The sequence below is a fragment of the Salarias fasciatus genome, chromosome 13 (assembly GCF_902148845.1).
Source record: "Salarias fasciatus chromosome 13, fSalaFa1.1, whole genome shotgun sequence".
NCBI lineage: Eukaryota > Metazoa > Chordata > Actinopteri > Blenniiformes > Blenniidae > Salarias > Salarias fasciatus.
Window position 1 is genome coordinate 29577641 of NC_043757.1, and position 19090 is coordinate 29596730.

Below are 19090 nucleotides of genomic sequence, written 5' to 3' on the forward strand. Positions count from 1 at the left end.
CAGGATTCCTACCACCCTCCTCACAGCTGCTTAGTCCAAGTGAAAGCAATACTGACGCCCTCAGCCCGTGACAGAGGGCTCATTCAACTAGTTGTAAGTCGAAGTATCATCACAAAAGATATTAAAATGTTTTATTAAGGTTGAAAAGTTCCTTAGTGTAGGTTTAAAGCTCGCCATGAAACAGGAAGTGAACTGGTAATACCCTGAAAATGGTCCGATCGGGCTCACTTTATATGTTGCACTATAGTCCAGAGCTGATCACAGCCATAGGATTATGTCACTATCAGCCACAGCGCCACCTGCTGGAAACAGGAAGTTAGGAGCACATGCTCCAGTTTGGCACGTAGTATCAGAGGCCACCTCTGATCAGCGCCATGACATTCACCAGCTTCTTCCTTCACTGCCCTGCCCGACGCTAAAAAGCTCATCTGCGGTTCTCTTCTTCATGACAGCACCAACAAAACCTCGAAAAACTCCCGTTTATCCAGAAGAGCGCTTTTAGGCAACTCACCATCAACCAAACAACCACATCACACCAGTCCCCAAATCCCTGCTCGGGCTCCTCGTCTCCATCAGAATACTCGACAAGATCTGACCTTTCACTCCCAATGCAACATGGGAACAACACACAACACTCACCACCACACTGTCCCTGCACCCCAAGAGTTCATCGCACCTCCAAACCCCAAAGGACCCGACTCAACACGACCAGGGACCCGACGCAACACGACCAGGGACCCGACTCAACACGACCAGGGACCCGACTCAACACGACCAGGGGCCCGACTCAACACGACCAGGGACCCGACTCAACACGACCGGGGACCCGACTCAACACGACCAGGGACCCGACTCAACACGACCAGGGACCCGACTCAACACGACCAGGGACCCGACTCAACACGACCGGGGACCCGACTCAACACGACCAGGGACCCGACTCAACACGACCAGGGGCCCGACCCGACTCAACACGGCCAGGGACCCAACTCAACACGGCCAGGGACCCGACTCAACACGACCAGGGACCCGACCCGACTCAACACGGCCAGGGACCCAACTCAACACGACCAGGGACCCGACTCAACACGACCAGGGACCCGACTCAACACGACCAGGGGCCCGACTCAACACGACCAGGGACCCGACTCAACACGACCGGGGACCCGACTCAACACGACCAGGGACCCGACTCAACACGACCAGGGACCCGACTCAACACGACCAGGGACCCGACTCAACACGACCAGGGACCCGACTCAACACGACCAGGGACCCGACGCAACACGACCAGGGACCCGACTCAACACGACCAGGGACCCGACTCAACACGGCCAGGGACCCAACTCAACACGACCAGGGACCCGACTCAACACGACCAGGGACCCGACTCAACACGACCAGGGACCCGACGCAACACGACCAGGGACCCGACTCAACACGACCAGGGACCCGACTCAACACGACCAGGGAACCGACTCAACACGACCAGGGACCCGACTCAGCACGACCAGGGACCCGACTCAACACGACCAGGGGCCCGACTCAACACGACCAGGGAGGAAAAATAAAAGGAAAAGTCTACAGGTCACATACATAAGCCGAGTGGATACTACAAAGACCAAGTGCATATCTGTCCTGAGAGAAGCAGTGTAAATTATAAAACAGAGATTTCTCCTTTCGATAGTTTTTATTGTGGTTCATCCTTTGATCTGTTTCAGAAACTATTTTAACGATTTTGTTATGTTTGGAAAATCAAACTGAAGTCATTATTCAGTGCAGGGTTATTAGAGGTAAACTAACTGCTTTCAAGGGAAACTTGCTCTGCGAAAACACACACACACAAAAAATCAACACTTCCAGTCTGTGATGTGTTCAGGACATTTTCTACATGGCCCTGAGGAGAAGTTAAAATGTAAATCTTGATCATAATTTGGGGCTTGAATCAATCGTTTCTTTCTGCATCCCTTCAGAAGTGACGTGACGCTAAATACTTCATCCACTGTTTTCCTCGTGGAAACTTGAACACTCCGGGAGGTGTTGGTGTGTGTGTTCACTCACCAGGCAGGTTGAACAGCGTGTTGAGGATGTAGAAACGGTCCGTGTCTCCCCGTTGGATAAATTTGTTGGGGTACATTTCTCTGATGTCCGATCTGCAGACACAAGTCGATATTAAAACTTCAGACAGAAGTCCTCAGATCAGTCTCTCTGTGAACATGCTGCCACCCTGTGGTGGTTTAATGCAGTACTTCATTGCATGCATGTCATTTGATCTGAAATGAACTGTAGATATCACTCAGTTTGACAGAGACCAGGAGCTGGTGCTGGACCTGAGGAGGAGAAGTGTCTCAGTTGCCTATCTAAATCCAGGACCTTGTGACCACTGTGGAGAAGTATAACACCTGACTGGGCGAGGAACTACAAGAAGGAGCAAAGATGTCTCGATTTCATTAGCTGAAGGTATTCTATGAGTCTCAAAGTCTTCCATGTGGCGGTCCTGAAGGTCTTCTGTGAGACTGAAGGTCTTGTATGAGTCTGAAGGTCCGCTATGACTTGATCAGCTGGTCAGCAGAAGCTTCAGCTGCTCTGAAGCGCTTCACAGAGCAAGAGATCCTTCCTTCTGGTCCACATCAGACTCTATCACTCTTCTCTTTATTGTCCGTCCAGTGTATCTACTTGCTCACAATTTTTTACCTCATAATTCTATGCTTAGATATTAATATTGCCATGTACATACTGATATTTACTTAATATTTTATTCTTTTTAGAGCTGAGAAGAATTTGCCACTGGGATTAATAAATTATTTTCTATTCTGTTTTTCAGAGACAGAATAGTGACAGCTGTTTTTCTGTCACTCTGCAAAACAGCAGCGAAAAGGCAACAGAAGTGAAGCGTTAGCTTGAAAATGAGAAGTAGACCGGACCTGAGAGTGAATCAAAACCTTTTTCATCCTTCAACACTGTGTTGATACTGACAGGCCTCAGCCATAAAAGCACTCTCCATGTCCACCGAAAACATTTGCTGTGCCATGAAATCGCCTTTTCCTTCCACTGTCCTCTGCTGATGAATTCAGAGCGGCAGGCAACACCTGACAGGAGCCAGCTCCGACCGTTCACCCGCTGCCGACTGTAACCACGGAGCTGCGAGCGTCAGCGACCCGCCTCACCTGTCTGGAGAGAAAGACAGTGGAGCTGGCAGCTCAGAGCGGCGGCCTCACCCCCTCAGGAAGTTGAATCCGTGCACACACACCAGGATGTTCCCGTAGGCGTCCACCTTCAGCAGGTTGCCATGCATCGTGTCAAACACCAAGCCTCTGAGGAGGACAGGAGAGCGCTGACACACACACACACACACACAGACACACACACACACACAGACACACAGACACACACACAGTCACACACACAGACACACAGACACACAGACACACAGACACACACACACACAGACACACACAAACACAGACACACACAGACACACACAGACACACACAGACACACACACACACACACACACAGACACACACAAACACAGACACACACAGACACACACAGACACACACACACACACACACACACACACACACACACACACACACAGTCACACACACACACAGACACACAGACACACACACACACAGACACACACACACACAGACACACACACACACACACACACAGACACAGACACACACACAGACACACAGACACACACACACACACACACACACACACACACACATAGACACACAGACACACACACAGACACACAGACACACACACAGACACACACACAGACACACACACACACACACAGACACACACACACACACACACAGAGCCCACCTGGTGGGGAAGGAGGGGTCGTAGACGAAGTTGAGCAGCTCCTGGGGATACCCGATGGACACCAGACGCTCCACCGTCAGGTCGAACCCCAGGGACTCGTACTCAGGAGACTTGTACACTAGACAGGAGAACATTGGGATCGAGACTCATCCTGGAGGGCACTCCGCAGCTCCTGGGACTTCTGCAGTAGCTTGCAGGGTTCCTGGGTTCCTCTGTGACCTACTGAAGAACATCGCTTCGGGAAACGCTCTGAAATATTGATGCTTTGTTTCGAAGTAATTCTGCCAAATTTCTGAGAACTTTCAAAGCTGCATTTCATCTGCAGAAACGTTCTCAATTAACAAGAACCATCACAGGAACTCTGTGGAGACAGGGTCCCAAATCAACTTTCTTCACTCCTAAAGGTCGAAGGGCACTTTGACAAAGTTGGGGGTGTGGTCTGCGGGACATCTGATTGGATGACGACTCACCTCATCACATTTCTCCTGAATATTTAAAAACTCTGCCGCTGAGTGATGCATGGTTGAAAACAGGGCATGTGTGAAAAAACACACAATAACCAAAAGGTCGAAGGTCACTCACCCGCAAGAGTATAATCCATATCAAAGCCAAAACACTTGATCTTCTCCATGGCGAGGCTTCGGTTCACAAACACCCTGGAGGGAGACAAACGAGCTCAGCTGAGGAGCCATGATGGACCGGAGGGACAGGAAGCCGGCTCCGACCACCACAGACCATTTCTGTCACCGGTTTAGGAAAGGTGGGCGGAGCCAACGTGGCATCCCCCACAGCGTTCTCATTGGCTGTATATAAAGGTGGGCGGAGCCAACGTGGCATCCCCCACAGCGTTCTCATTGGCTGTATATAAAGGTGGGCGGAGCCAACGTGGCATCCCCCACAGCGTTCTCATTGGCTGTATATAAAGGTGGGCGGAGCCAACGCGGCGTCCCCCACAGCAATCTCATTGGCTGTATATAAAGGTGGGCGGAGCTAACGTGGCGTTCTGAAGCTTCCAGCAGGACGTCTCCAGACTGAACTTTGTAAACCTGATGGAATGTGATTGGTCCAGCCTGTCGCAGCTCATGGACAGAGGAGGAGCTGTGATTGGCTGATTGATGCTGAACTTTTTTTTCCCCAACATTATTTTTATTCAATTAAATTCACAAATGACATCTGACAGTACACAGACAAAAACTGCACTCATATCAGAGAAAGCATTGAGAGCAGCTAAATTACTGTCATTATCATCATTGTCTAATGTCCAGTCACCCTTACTTACAAACCAGATCTGTGTAACATCAGTTAGTGCAAAACAGAATATATGAACTGTAAATATAGTTAGTGTATATATGCAAAAAGAAAAACGAACAAAAGAGATAAACAAAAACAACTAATTACAATAAAAACTAGAACTGCCAGCAGTGCTCATAGGGGGCCAAGCCTCCCGCGCAACTCGGACCCCGGACTCAGCGGAGCCCACAGAGGCTCGCCACGAGGGACCCCGAGCGCAGGGCGGGCGTCGGGACACGAGCCGACCTCTAACCCCCACCAGCAAGGCCCACGTCACGCTCACCTTACGTAGTGCAACTCTGATCAACTTTCACGTCACTTTGATGTCTCTGTTTACTGCGCCCCCCTTTTCACCAATTCTGACCAAAGTTAACACACAGCCTCTGCTGAATCAGACAGAAGTGAATTGAGTTCAGTGTTGAGAACTCTGATGTTTTAACCATACAGAAACTGTAGTACATTGAGTACACATTGAGTACATTACTCAGACATCATGCCGTTTCCGTCCATCTTTCAGACACCAAGTTCCTACCATGAGTTGCTGCTTGGTTTTTAGTCCTATCAGGTCACTGAGCAGACATCCATATTGTTTTTAATATTGTCAGTGAAAAAAGACAGCCTGACTTTGCAAACACAATACAGTTGAGGTCAGAGTGTTACATGCACTTGTAAAGAATATAATGTCATGGCTCTCTTGACTTTCCAGTCATTTCTACAACTCTGATTTTCCTCTGATAGAGTGATTGGAACAGATACTTCTTTCTCACAAAAAGATTCATGAAGTTATCTGCAATCTGTCAATTCACACAGACACCTGCTTTCACCACAGACCCTGCTCACAAACAATAAACTCCACCGTGTGGCGACTATTGGTTACTACACCTTTATTGGTTACTACCCCTAACATGAACTATGCTTGTTTATTCCCCTGTTTTGGAGTGATTTAGTAGCAGAAGTGGGCGTGGCCTGTCACATGATGCCACTGTACTAAGGCAACATGTTGATATAAAGTTTAAGAAGATGTGATTTAAAATGTAAAAATTACGGGTCAAAATGCATTTTCATGAGTTATAGCGGAAACTAGTGGCCAATGTTCACCAAAATGGGCTGATAGACCCACAGTCACATGGTAACCAAGGATCTCAAGTTTGGTGGCGTTAGCATTTATCATGACCAAGATCTGTGGAACCTTATGTTTAGCTAGCTAGCTGGCAAAGTTTAGTCATGTAGCATTTGCGCACATTTTGATGTAGCAAAATTCTTTTGTTAACTTTGTGTCAGACCCTACTGAAGTCTTTATGTGCCAATTTTCACGCGGATCGGACAAAACCCCTAGGACCAGTTCAAAAAACTGTTTTTCAGTTTTTGCGATCTAGCGGAAAAAAAAACTCTCGGTGGAAATGGGCGGGGCCTAGTCCAGGTGATTCAGCTCTACTCAGGGAATCTGAGGATATAAGTTTTTTGAATGTGCGACATACGGGGTGGGAGTTATAGACCAAAGCGTGTTTACGTGGCCTATAGCGCCACCTGCTGGCGGACTGATTTGATTTTTTGCGTCCTCTGTCGGGTCAGGGTTGTGGACCAACCCACCCAATTGCACCACGATACCATGTACGGTTTGGGCTGCAGCGGGACTTTTAGCGGCGGAAAAATAATAATAAAACTATCAATTACAATAGGGTTCCCAGCACAGCTGGTCCAGGGAACATCGCACATGCGTTCCCTGGCCATCCGTGGCTTGGCCCCCTAACAAGAGTTTCTCTGTTGTAACATGGGAAAGCTTAATGTTTTTCACTATTCTTCCAGTTTCTCAATTTCAAAAAGAGTACAGTTCGCACAGGATAAAGAATCCCAGTAATAAACGAAAAGAAATTAAAGCGACAGTCGGCGATCTTGGAAAACTAGCATGTAGCACGAATGTAGCATCTCCCCAAGGCTCCGCCCAGCTCCCACCCCATTGGAGGAGCTCCCGTTGGGAGCGAACGCACTGCCGCACACAACGCGCATAGCAGCGCAGCGCGCCGCTCTGCTTCCTTCTATTTTTCACGTGAGCGCCGAGAGCGCCTTGGCAACGCGCTCTGAACCAGGGCCAGCGCACGCCATTGAAATGAACGTGCAGGGGGCTGGTAGAACGGCGAAGGGATTTGATTGGTTTCTTAAGAGCGGTCCGTGCCTTCCGATTGGTCGGAGTTTTTACTGTCCTTTGGCTGCTACAGTTGTCAGATTTTTTCCGTCCACATAATGTATTGACTTCTCCAGGGGGAAGGAGCATTTCACTCTGTATGACAGGAAGTGCTTTTGGACAACATCGTCTACCCGAGCTTTAAATTGGAAAAAACTGCAAAGGGCCAATAATGTCTATGCCTCAACCTCCTCATTCATCACATTACTTAAGTCCACATTCCCCATGTATTGAACAAAAGGGCCCCAAATATTTTGGAAGTGTGGTAGTTTATCCTTTATAATGTAAGTGATTTTCTCCATAGGTAAAGTTGTGGACATTCCCTTAATCCAGGCAATGAATTTTGGTTTACTGGTCTTTCTCCATGAAAGTGCTATAACTCTTTTTGCCAGCAGTAAACACAGATCCAGGGCAGCAATGTTTTTCCTAGACAAATGATGCTCATCAGAATATAAACCCAAAATAAACAACCTAGGATCAAGAACTAATTTTACACCGAGTACAGTCTCCAACACTTGTTTAATCTCACCCCAGAACTGTTGAACTTTATTACATTCCCAGATGCAATGAAAGAACGGTCCCCTCTCCTCTCCACACTTGAAACACATCTGGAATAGACCCATTATATTTGAGTTTTTCTGGTGTCACATAAGTCCTCATTAACCAGTTATACTGCAGTACCTTAAAGAGCAACTAACCCCCAAATCACTTTTTTTTTGCTGATAAACTGTATAAATGCATGACTTATATTGCTGTCTACTCGTTTCTGACATTACTTTTACAATTTAGTGCAAACTTGATTAAAATCCTATTTTGTGACAAAAACCGTCTCACTACCGCCCCAAGTGGTTCAACAGCGTTTACTACATTTGAATTTCGTGATGGGCTGGATGACGGCATCCAACGCACGCTTCGCCCACGCCCCTGCATCCATCCTACGTCATGGAGTGCAGCCCTATATCAGCAGATGCCTCCCCGACAAGTCGGAGTCGGACCAGAGCGAGCCATCTTTTTCATAGCGATTATCAGATTAGCATTGTTTTAGCATTAGCATCATTTTAGCATTAGAGTGAGCTGGTTAGATCATTTAGCGTAGTTCACAGGCGTGATTTACGAAGGGTTGGTGGGTTATGAAAACCCACGGGCCCCCCGGGCGCCCCGACGCTCCGTGTTCTGAATGAGCACCGCTCTGCGCCGCGATGCGCTCCGTGTGAGCACCGCGCCGCCCGTCACCGCTCGGACTCGCTCGGCCAGCTTGCGCTGTCACAACAACTCAGCGCCCCCCTCCCCCCTCCCTCCCGCAAATCCGCCGAGCCCGCCTCTTTTCAAATCCTGAGGGGGGCGGAGTAAATCTCTTGTCAAGGGGGTTAGTTGCTCTTTAAGCCGAGTATTGGTAGTTTTTGTTTGCGCTTTAGCGCACGCTTCTTCCCAATCCTCTGAGGACAGGTTCTCCTGTAGGTCCTCCCTCCAGGCATTACGTTTTCGAGAACAGGACTCAGAAGAATATTTCACCATCATTTGGAGATGATTCCCTTTCACAACAGTCATTTTTCATTTCTTTTTCCAAGGTGATTAATGGAGGGATCAACGAATGTTGATTCCGAGATGATCTTAAGAAGTTTCTGAGCTGTAAAAATTTAAATTGATGTTTGTGTGGAATATCATATTTGCCACTCAGCTCCTCAAATGACATCAAGGTCTCACTATCTGGTCCTATTAGGTCCCCTATTGTTTGCAAACCTTTCCCAGCCCAGTTCCTAAAACCCGGGTCTGATCGACCTGGAGGAAAAAAATGGTTACCCAAGTAGAAGCGTGAGAGGGATGTGGGTTCACCCAAGCATTTCTTAACCTGATACCAGATTATAATCATGCTTTTGACGGTAGGATTTTTTGTCTCCTTTTTTAACTTTTGTTTTGCTGAATATAGGTACTGAGGAAGAAGGAGAGGGATGGAGCAGTTTTCAATATTCATCCAAGATGGGGGGATTTATTTGTGAAATAATACATCGCAGTCCTCAATTGAGCTGCCCAATAGTACCAAAGTGGATTGGGGCACCTGAGGCCTCCTCTGTCATATGGTAGGTACAAGAGGGACAAACGTAACCGGGGACGCCTATTATTCCACAAAAATCGTACAAACAATTTCTTTAGGTGTGAAAAAAAAGTAATTGGAGGTGAGAATGGGATATTCTGGAACAGATAGAGAAGTTTTGGCATTATGTTTGATTTAAGCACATTGATTCTTGCAATAAGCGATAAGGGCAATGAGTTCCATCTGTCTATAGAGGAAGTAATTGAGTTTACCACGGGAGTGTAGTTAACCCCTACAATGTCTTTTATACATGGCACTATCTTTATCCCCAGATATGTAAAACATTCTACTGTTCTGAATTGGAAAGAATTACCAGCTCTATTTCTTTCTTCTGATTTAAAGGTGCATTAAAGGAGCACAGCGCAGTTTTCTCGTTTTATGCGAAACTCCGACCCCTGCAGGCCTTAGGCGTAACTGCAGCTTAGTGAAAAGCTCGTGTCTGTGGCTTGTGCCCATGTACGTGCACAGAAGAGGGAACTCCTTCCTCGCTCTTTTAGCAGCGCTCGAGTAAAATGTAAGTTTCTTCTGCCTGGTGGGTCTGTGCTGGAGCTGTGGCAGTGCTAGAAGCCGGTCTTTTCTTACTTTCTAGAAGCTCCATCCTCAGTGCTGCTCAGTTGTTGCTGCTAAGCGTCTGGCGGAGTAATGGCGGACAAATCGAAACTTAAGGATTACCAGGCCAGCGGGAGGCGCGTTACGTCAGGCTCAGAGCGATTCGTACCCGAATCACTCATATTGCTGTGCCTTCAGTGCCCTGCACAGGACAATAGGAGCGACTGCGATCTTGTAAAAATAGCTCTTGCTGCCCATCAGGCAAAGGTGAAAACGTGTGTGGGTGTGAATGATTGAAAATTTAATATTTAAAACTGCGCTGTGCCCCTTTAAGGAGTTTTTCAATCTTAAAAATACTTATTTTCCACCATAAATATGTTCCACATTTTTAATGATGTGTACAATGTGCCCTGACAGATTCATTACCAGAACCTCTAACAGCGCTAAACTGTCACTTGAAAGTCACAGTGCCGGTCCGGCTCCAGCACTTTTTTGGGGAGAATTTGAAAGGAATGACGTAATGCACGCTCCGGCTGGTTAGATTTCGTTTGGTTTCGTTTTGTCCGCCATTACTCCGCCAGATGCTTAGTGAGCAACAACTGAGCAGGAGCTTCCAGAAAGTCAGAACAGACTGGCTTCTAGCACTGCAGCTCCACACAGACTCCACCAGGGAGAAGACACTTACATTTTACTGGAGCACTACTAAAAGAGCGAGGAAGGAGTTCCTCTCTTCCGTGCACGCGAGCCACAGGGACGAGTTTTTCACTAAGCTGCATTACGCCCAGGGGCCTGCAGGGGGCGCTGTTTCGCATGAAACGTCCAAACTCCTTAATGCAGCTTTAAAGCGATACTTCAACATTTTGGCAAATTGGCCCATTTAGTGCAATTCCTTAGTCATTTCGAACAGCATGCTTACTGTTTCTGTGAGGACGAGCTGTTGTTTATTCAGAGGCGAGTCGGGGAAGGTTTTCAGGACGGACACAATGGAAGTGGACGGTATTTGTGTTCCCCCTCGTCAAACTCATCAAATACACAATCCAACAACCCCAAAACACTTTGGTGGACACATCTCTATTCCCTTTAACCTTCTTCCTCAGAGACGGTGTGGAAGGATAAGAGGTGCAGCGAGCCGTGAGCCTGTGTAAAACAGTCGTGTCAGCCTTCTCCTTCTCTTTTTTTTCTTTTTTTAAAACATGAAAAAGTACAATAAAACAAAAAGAAGTAAACAATACAAAAAACAACACACCTCTGGAGATAATTACAAAGTACCTGATGACGTGGCAAGCCGAATCCATAAAATACTTCGGGTTTAATATACCAAAAGATCAAACAAAACTTTTTGAATTCAATTACACTATATTAAATCAGAAGATAAATGATGATTTGAAAAGATGGAACTTAATACCCTACCTCATTCACGGGTTGAATCTATCAAAATGAATGTATTACCAAGACTACTATACTTATTTCAAACCTTGCCAATACAAATTGACCAAACTCAATTTAATGAATGGGATAAAATGATATCAAGATTTATCTGGGTGGGGAAAAGGCCAAGAGTCTGTTTTAAGAGATTGCAATTACCCAAAGAAAAAGGAGGATGGGGCCTGCCATGTCCAAAGGAATATTTTCAGGCAGCACAAATGAAGGCTTTGATAAACTGGTGTGATGTATCGTATAAGTCTCAATGGAAAAATATCGAGGAGAAAACTTTCTACTTCTCAATCCAAGCTACTCTCGCAGATGGGAATATTCAAAAATATATTGACATTGGAGATAACCCTTGGGTCCAGTGCACTCTCTGTTTGGAAGAATGTGGTTAAAGAATGTAAACTGACGAACGATATTGTGAGGCTGAAATGGTACGCTTATGACTGTCTTTTTACCAAATTAACTTTTTTACCAAATAAACGAGACACACGATTCAAATTCTGGACTTCAAAAGGAATAACAACTTTGAGCAAATTTATTATTGATGGTAAAGTCATTAGTTTTGATACATTTAAACATAAATATGCCTTGGAAAAACAAGATTTTTATCGATATTTACAAGTACGTCACTACATAGACTCAAAAATACATCCTACATCGGCAGTTAATGAGAATTTATTAGCATTGTTCAGCAACTCGCTGAACAATACTCACTCTGACACTACTTTTATACTTAGGCAAGGAGGGTGAAGTGTCTTGCCCAAGGACACGACGACAGTTTTACGCCTGCGAGAGCAGGGATCGAACCGCCAGCCTTCCAGTTATGAGACAATCCGCTCTACCATCTGAGCTACTGTCTCCCCTGAAAAAACTTTGGGTGGTTATCACATCACAGGATTGGAGAAAAAAAGGACAAATATTTGCCAAGTATTCTGTTGGTTGCTGGTAGAAAATGTGTAACTCAGAAGGTTATCTCAGGAAATCCCGACCTTGTCAGCATGGTGGGATATAACTTTAGATATTTATAGGATGAAGAGTTCACTGCTGTTGGCAACCAGAAACAAGAACAGTTTAGAGCCTGTTGGTATAAATGGGTTTTGTACATTAAAATTAAAAGGCCCAATTTAATTCTGAATTTGTAATCATGAGACAGAGCCTTCTCCTTCTCATGGAAAAAGAGGAGAGACCTTGCAGCTGCTCAGGAAGAGCTAAACCACCCCGGAACGAGCTGGCGACAGAGTCGGTGGACCAGCTGGGGCTCACGTGGCGGAGCAGCACAAGGCCAGCTCTCGGGTCCTCAGCACTCAGTGCCCACCTGGCAGGATGTGATGTCCTCCAATCAGTGAACGAGGCCTTAAAGCCACTTCTGGAGTTGAGATTCCCTCTGGTCAGTCATGTGAGAGTGTCCTTTTTAAAACAAATATTCTTCACCCCTCAAATGATACACAGCTCACAAAAGACATCAAGAAAATGGTCATGGACTATCTCAATGACAAATATGAGGACGAGGAAACAGACGACCTGCTGGACATTGCATCCTTGCTTGATCCCAGACCCCAGAGCCAATATATCAGCCAGACAAGCCTGAGGCCATCGAAACCAGAGCGATGTCTGAGGTTGGGGAAGGGGACCGAGGACGTCCTTCTCCTTCACAGGCGTCAGAAGAGCCAGAAGAGGAAGCTGCTACAGCACAGCCACCTGCCAAGAAGCAGCCAAAGTCCCTGGGCAGCATTTTAAGAAGCCACGCCTCACAGCAGTGGAATCCCTGAGCTGCAGTCAGCTGAGGCAGAGCTGGAGCTGCCTGGACGCTCCAGATGCAGACGGGAAACCGAACCCCTAGACTGGTGGAGAACGTATGAAAAAAACTTTCCAGGAGTGAGCCAGCTAGCAAGGCGCTACCGATGTATCCCTGCAGCCCTCAGAGAGGGTATCAGTCCAGGAGGAACATGGAGACCTGACAGAGCAGCCTGAAGCCCCAGACTGAGGACAGACTCACTTTTCTGGCCCCTAACCTTTAAAGCAATGGCTGTGTTGTTTATTACATTTTTGAAACGCAACATTTTCTTTTGTCTATTGATTTTGTTGACATTGTCAGACACCTTAAGACTTTATGCACAAAAGGCCTTAACATGTTGCTGAGTGTAAATTAAAATCAGTTTGTCTATTTATTTTAATTTTTTTAGGATTGCATGTCTACCTCAGATTTTGTGCAATGTTCTGCATTTTGTTAACTTTTATTTTGTGCAGTGTTCCTCCTATTTGTGAAATGTTGTGCAGCAGTTTGTCATGTTCTGACATTAAAGATTGGTTAAAGTACAAAAGCAGCATCAAGTTTTGTGAACTTTCACTCGGGCAAAAATCAGCCTTCAACTTCGAACGAAAAAATGATTTGATAATTATCGTGATAATTATCGATATCAACTGATAAGAAAATTTATATAGTGGTAACATTTTTTGTCATATCACCCAGGCCTAAATAAAATGTGTGGAAACTATGGTTAAGTTCTTGTCTTTACTGGAAAACGCTGCATCGCATCATTGAACATGTCACCATGTCTTTAGCCTGGTAAACCAGCCCCCCCACCCCTCATCCAGCTTGGATTTGGAGTTAAGCTCAGTCTGGACAGGAGCCCACTGAAACTCCCTGCAGGGGGCGTCGGTACCTCCTCTGACTGACAGGCACTTCAGCCAATCAGCGCTTCAAAACAAATACGTCATCAAAATGCGTTCGCTTCTCTGAGGGTTAGCATTAGCTCATTAGCTCTAGCTTCTCTACACGCAAAGACACGTGAAAATGTCTTTTCCTGTTGGAACCTCTCCAGGCCAGACTCTGGCTCTTGCTTGATTGTTGTAATTCTTGGTATTTTAGCTATAACTTTATACTTTTTGACTGCAGCTTTCAGACAATGGTTAAAGTTAAAGTCGGTCATTTCCGCTACACGCAGTGATGGCGTCACTTCCGGTTTAGCCACCGGAATTCACCAAAAAAATGTGAAAACAAAAAGCGGCAACGCTGATTGGCTCGGCCGTTTCAGACCGAGTGAAATCCCCTCTATGTATGTGTTTGTATTTATACATATATGTCTCGCTTCTGGTTGTGTCAGTTTTTGTGTTGGTTGTCGGCTCTGTTTCGGTGTTGTCTAGATTGGGGTTTGGGATTGTTCTTGGTTGCGTGTGGTGCGTCGCCAACACTGTTTTGTGTTGTGAATTTGTATATAAGTTGTGCTGTGCTGTGCTGTGTCTACACATGCAAGCTCTGCAGTTCACTTTGATATATTTCAGTGTGGATGTCTGCCTGGCCCAGCCTGGCTGAATAACGCTGGGGGGGGGGGGGGGGGGGGGGGGGGACAAGCCCAACCTGTCCTGCACCGCGAGAGTCACACCGCTCCTGCTGACCGTCAAAAAAAACACTCACGCTTTTAGCGGTGAAACAGTCCATTCCTCATTATTTGCCATATTGAACTCGGCCGAATTATCAGAAAAATCACGAGGAAAAGGCTGGTATGAGGCACGAACTGAAATCAGGAGTGCAAATATGAAAAAATTAATATCAAACCTAAATTACGTGTTTTGCCGGTGCACCGTTTCTCCCGCTGGGCCTTCTTCAGGCGCTGAAAACACGCAAAACAAAAAACATTTCCCTTCAACACACAGTCTGGATTAATAAAGATGAGGATGAGGCACAATTCGGCCTGACTGAATTGATCCTGCCTTCTCTGTCTGAGAGTCGGAGATATGATGAAGTGTGAGGAAGTGTGGCTCATAAGAAAATTCCATTGTTCATCTGTTTCTGACTTGGTTGATGACACATGAACACAGAACGGTGTCAGATTACCTGCTGGTTTCCTGTGATGCTGCTGATTATTCATGTCTAACTGAATAAACACAAACTCGTTCTTGAGGACTTATTTCTTATTTATGTAACACACACACATTGTGAATGGCCTTGGCAGACTTCAAATGAGCCATTTTAATTGCGATTAATCACGATTAACTCCAGGATTACAATTACTCGCGCTTAAGGAATTTAATGGTTGCCCAGCTCTAACACATATCAAATGTCCCAAAAATTGTGTGCAATTTTTTTTTTTTTTTTTTTTTTGGTGTGCAAGGATGTGGGGGCAAGGTGGGGGCCCGATGAATTTTTCTGCTTAGAGCCCCCAAGGACCCTTGCCCCACCACTGCGCCCCCCCCCGCTCCCCCTCTCTCCGTCTCTCGCTCTCTGAGCGTCTCCGTCCCGGTCCTGTCCTCAGCCATGCCGGATGCCAGCTTTAAATAAAGGCAGCAGCAGGAGGAGATTCAGTCTCGTCCTGCTGCTGACATTAAAATCTGTTCAGATAGTAAAAGGCTACAATCATACAATATTGCACGCCCCAGCTGCTGAACAGGACAAGGGGAAGGAAAAAAAAATCCCCTTCTATGGCTCCTACCCAGACTGAGCCCAACTCCAAAACCCAAACTGGATGAGGAGTGGGCGGGGCTGGGTTACCAGGCAACCACTTCTTGCATCTAACACTGTTTTTCTAACAACATGCAGAGAGAGCCTGCAGCCCTCCTTCTTCTTCTGTGGTGTCTGTGTAAAAAAAGGTAGAACATGCAAACAGCACACCTAGTGGCAGGAAGTGAAAATGCAGTCATGGCGTCTGTGGTTTGAATGGGGAGATAACAGCAGGAACTCCGTCTGTTGCAGCTGTTATTCCAGATGTTTCAGAAACCGGAATATTGACCCCGATACTGACTGCTCCACTGAAACGTGGTGGATGTCGGCGGACGGCTAGAAGGAAGGAAGAGGAAGAGGAGGAAGAAGAAACGTGGTGGATGTCGGCGGACGGCTGGAAGGGAGAAGAGGAGGAGCATGGAGCTGCGGGCGGGGATGGATGGAGGGCCGGGTCACCACATCATTACAGAGTTTCATACCTCACTGCAGGAAGCTTCTGGGCCAGATCCCTCGGAAAGCTTGGTAATGGAGAGACCACACGTTATCACACTGCTCCAGAACCAGCCCAGAACCAGAACAGAACCAGCCCAGTCCAGAACCAGCTCAGTCCCAGCCTAGAACCAGGCAAGCCCAGAACCAGAACAGAACCAGCCCAGATCCAGCCCAGAACCAGGCCAGAACCAGCCAAGAACCAGAACCAGCCAAGAACCAGCCCAGTCCAGAACCAGGCCAGAACCAGCCAAGAACCAGCCCAGTCCAGAACCAGGCCAGTCCAGAACCAGGCCAGAACCAGCCCAGTGTAGAACCAGGCCAGTCCAGAACCAGAACAGAACCAGCTCAGTCCCAGCCTAGAACCAGCCAAGCCCAGAATCAGTCCAGAACCAGAACAGTCCCAGCCTAGAACCAGCCAAGCCCAGAACCAGCGCAGATCCAGCCCAGAACCAGCCAAGAAGCAGCCCAGTCCAGAACCAGTCCAGAACCAGCCAAGAACCAGACCAGTCAAGAACCAGTCCAGAACCAGCTCAGTCCCAGCCTAGAACCAGCCAAGCCCAGAACCAGAACAGAACCAGAACAGAACCAGCCCAGTCCAGAACCAGACCAGAACCAGCTCAGTCCCAGCCTAGAACCAGCCAAGCCCAGAACCAGAACAGAACCAGCCCAGAACCAGTACATACAAGCTGCTTTCTTTAACTCCCAATCTGAAATGATTCTTTTCTTATTCCAGATTGGATCGTTTGGACCAGAGTAGAAGCATGTTTAGCTTGGATTAGGTGAGGTTTCAGTCGGGTCCGCTCCGTCCTGCTTTGAGCCACGGACTCCTGGAGGAGATTCTTCATTCTTCCATGGCTGCTCATGGAGGAGATGGTGGAAGCACTGGGAATCAGAGCGACTGCAGGACTGAACCAGGCCAGAACCAGGCCAGTCCAGAACCAGAACAGAACCAGCTCAGTCCCAGGCCCGGCTCATGGAGGAGATGGTGGAAGCACTGGGCTGAATTAATTCAATCTGTTCTGGGTTTGAGTCTGAATGAATTTATTCCACTGACATGTTCCTGTCTCCAGCACGAACGCCTTGTTGCAGCGGAGCTGTTCAGCCAATCAGGGAGCTTTATCAGGAGGGTGTGGTCAGGGTGGCTCTGAGCTGATGGGCTCCTCTCTCAGGATCTCTGATGGGAAACATTAAACTTGTTCGTCATCTACGATCTGCCCTCCCGACGCCTCCCGAGAATCCGACTGGAAAACATCTCTGAACACTCCGCAGGACGAGCGGACCCGACTCCTCCCACCCTGCACAGTCAGAGCTTTGCTGGCTTCGACCGGGGCCGAGTCCAGCCCGAGTCTCCTGTAGTGGGAACCGGCCCTGACTGGGACTGACCACAGCTTGACCCTCAGTGAGGGAGTCATGGAAACAGCAACATGAACGGTCGCTCAGCAGGGGGTCTCGCTGTGTTACAACCCAAACAAAAGCAGCTGCTGTCACTCTAACCTGGGAGGACCTGTCTGCACCCGAGACTCTGGCAGGGCCAGCCCAGCACATCTGGGTCCCACAACCGGACCCTCAGCGGGACTGAAACATCTGGACCCTCAGCGGGACTGACACATCTGGACCCTCAGCGGGACTGACACATCTGGACCCTCAGCGGGACTGACACATCTGGACCCTCAGCGGGACTGACACATCTGGACCCTCAGCGGGACTGACACATCTGGACCCTCAGCGGGACTGACACATCTGGACCCTCAGCGGGACTGAAACATCTGGACCCTCAGCGGGACTGAAACATCAGGACCCTCAGCGGGACTGAAACATCAGGACCCTCAGCGGGACTGAAACATCTGGACCCTCTGCAGGTCTGGACATCCGGACCCTCTGCAGGTCTGGACATCCGGACCCTCTGCAGGTCTGGACATCCGGACCCTCTGCAGGTCTGGACATCCGGGCTCGTGCAGAGCGGGTTACCTGTGGTGAGCCTCGCGCCGGTACTTCTTCATGGCCGTTCCGTCCATGTTGGCTGGCAGCTCTGCGTAGTTCTGCAGCCGGTCGCTCCATGAGGCGCTCATCGTGGACCTGAGCGGGTCTGAGGAGACAGCTGGATCCAGTGTGGACCTGACGGGGCTGGTCGGACTCCCAGCTAGAACACAAACAGAGGAAGCGCTCCTTCCTGTTTCTCAGACTCACGCGCCGCTGAAACCCGAGTCAAGCCTTCATGACTCTGCTGCATGTGAGCGGAGACACGGAGACACGGAGACACGGAGGCACGAGGCTCTGCTAAACTTAGTCCGGGTCTCTGTGGACGCGCCCAGGCTCACCGACCCCAACGCACGTGCGTCTCTGAGACCGAGCCTTCAATCACACCCACCTGAGAGTCCGGACTGATCCGGAGCAGCTGGTCCGGCCTCTGCTTCCTCCTCTGAGACACAGGCTGGACGCGGACGGACGCAGAGACAGCGCCACTCTGTGGTGAAGGGCAGCACGCACACATAAACCTATGACTGTAGACACACATAGAGCTACGACTATAGACCCCCATGTCTGGAGAAACACCGACACCGACCCGGACCTCTTCCTCCATGTCCATGACTCTGGCTCCACCTTCATACCTGTCACTCTTCAACAGCAGTCAGACTAAAGAGTGTGGTCTTTAGATCAGTTATTTTTAAGTGTCACTGTGCAAATTAGGCAGCAGGAGGGCCAGGAGTACCAGGACCCCTGGCTCTGCTGCTGGGGCCGGGAGGGCCGGGGGGGCCAGGAGGGCCGGGAA

At 48.1% G+C, this 19090-nt stretch overlaps 1 protein-coding gene across 2 annotated transcripts in view; it reads right to left on the reverse strand.

The window, feature by feature from the left end:
- Window positions 1–18752, reverse strand: part of nt5c2a (5'-nucleotidase, cytosolic IIa) — a 39671-nt gene extending 20919 nt beyond the window's left edge. The window contains exons 1-7 of one of the 2 annotated variants that reach the window (XM_030106886.1): window positions 18689–18752; window positions 18289–18460; window positions 16308–16346; window positions 4429–4502; window positions 3847–3964; window positions 3219–3314; window positions 2062–2153 (exon numbers count right to left, since the gene is read on the reverse strand). In XM_030106886.1, the coding sequence (XP_029962746.1) occupies window positions 2062–2153; window positions 3219–3314; window positions 3847–3964; window positions 4429–4502; window positions 16308–16346; window positions 18289–18389 (520 nt within the window). In that variant the 5' untranslated portion in view covers window positions 18390–18460; window positions 18689–18752. The remainder of the gene's footprint in view (window positions 1–2061; window positions 2154–3218; window positions 3315–3846; window positions 3965–4428; window positions 4503–16307; window positions 16347–18288; window positions 18461–18688) is intronic. The other variant, XM_030106887.1, reaches the window with a different exon arrangement.
- Window positions 18753–19090: the final 338 nt, after the last annotated feature.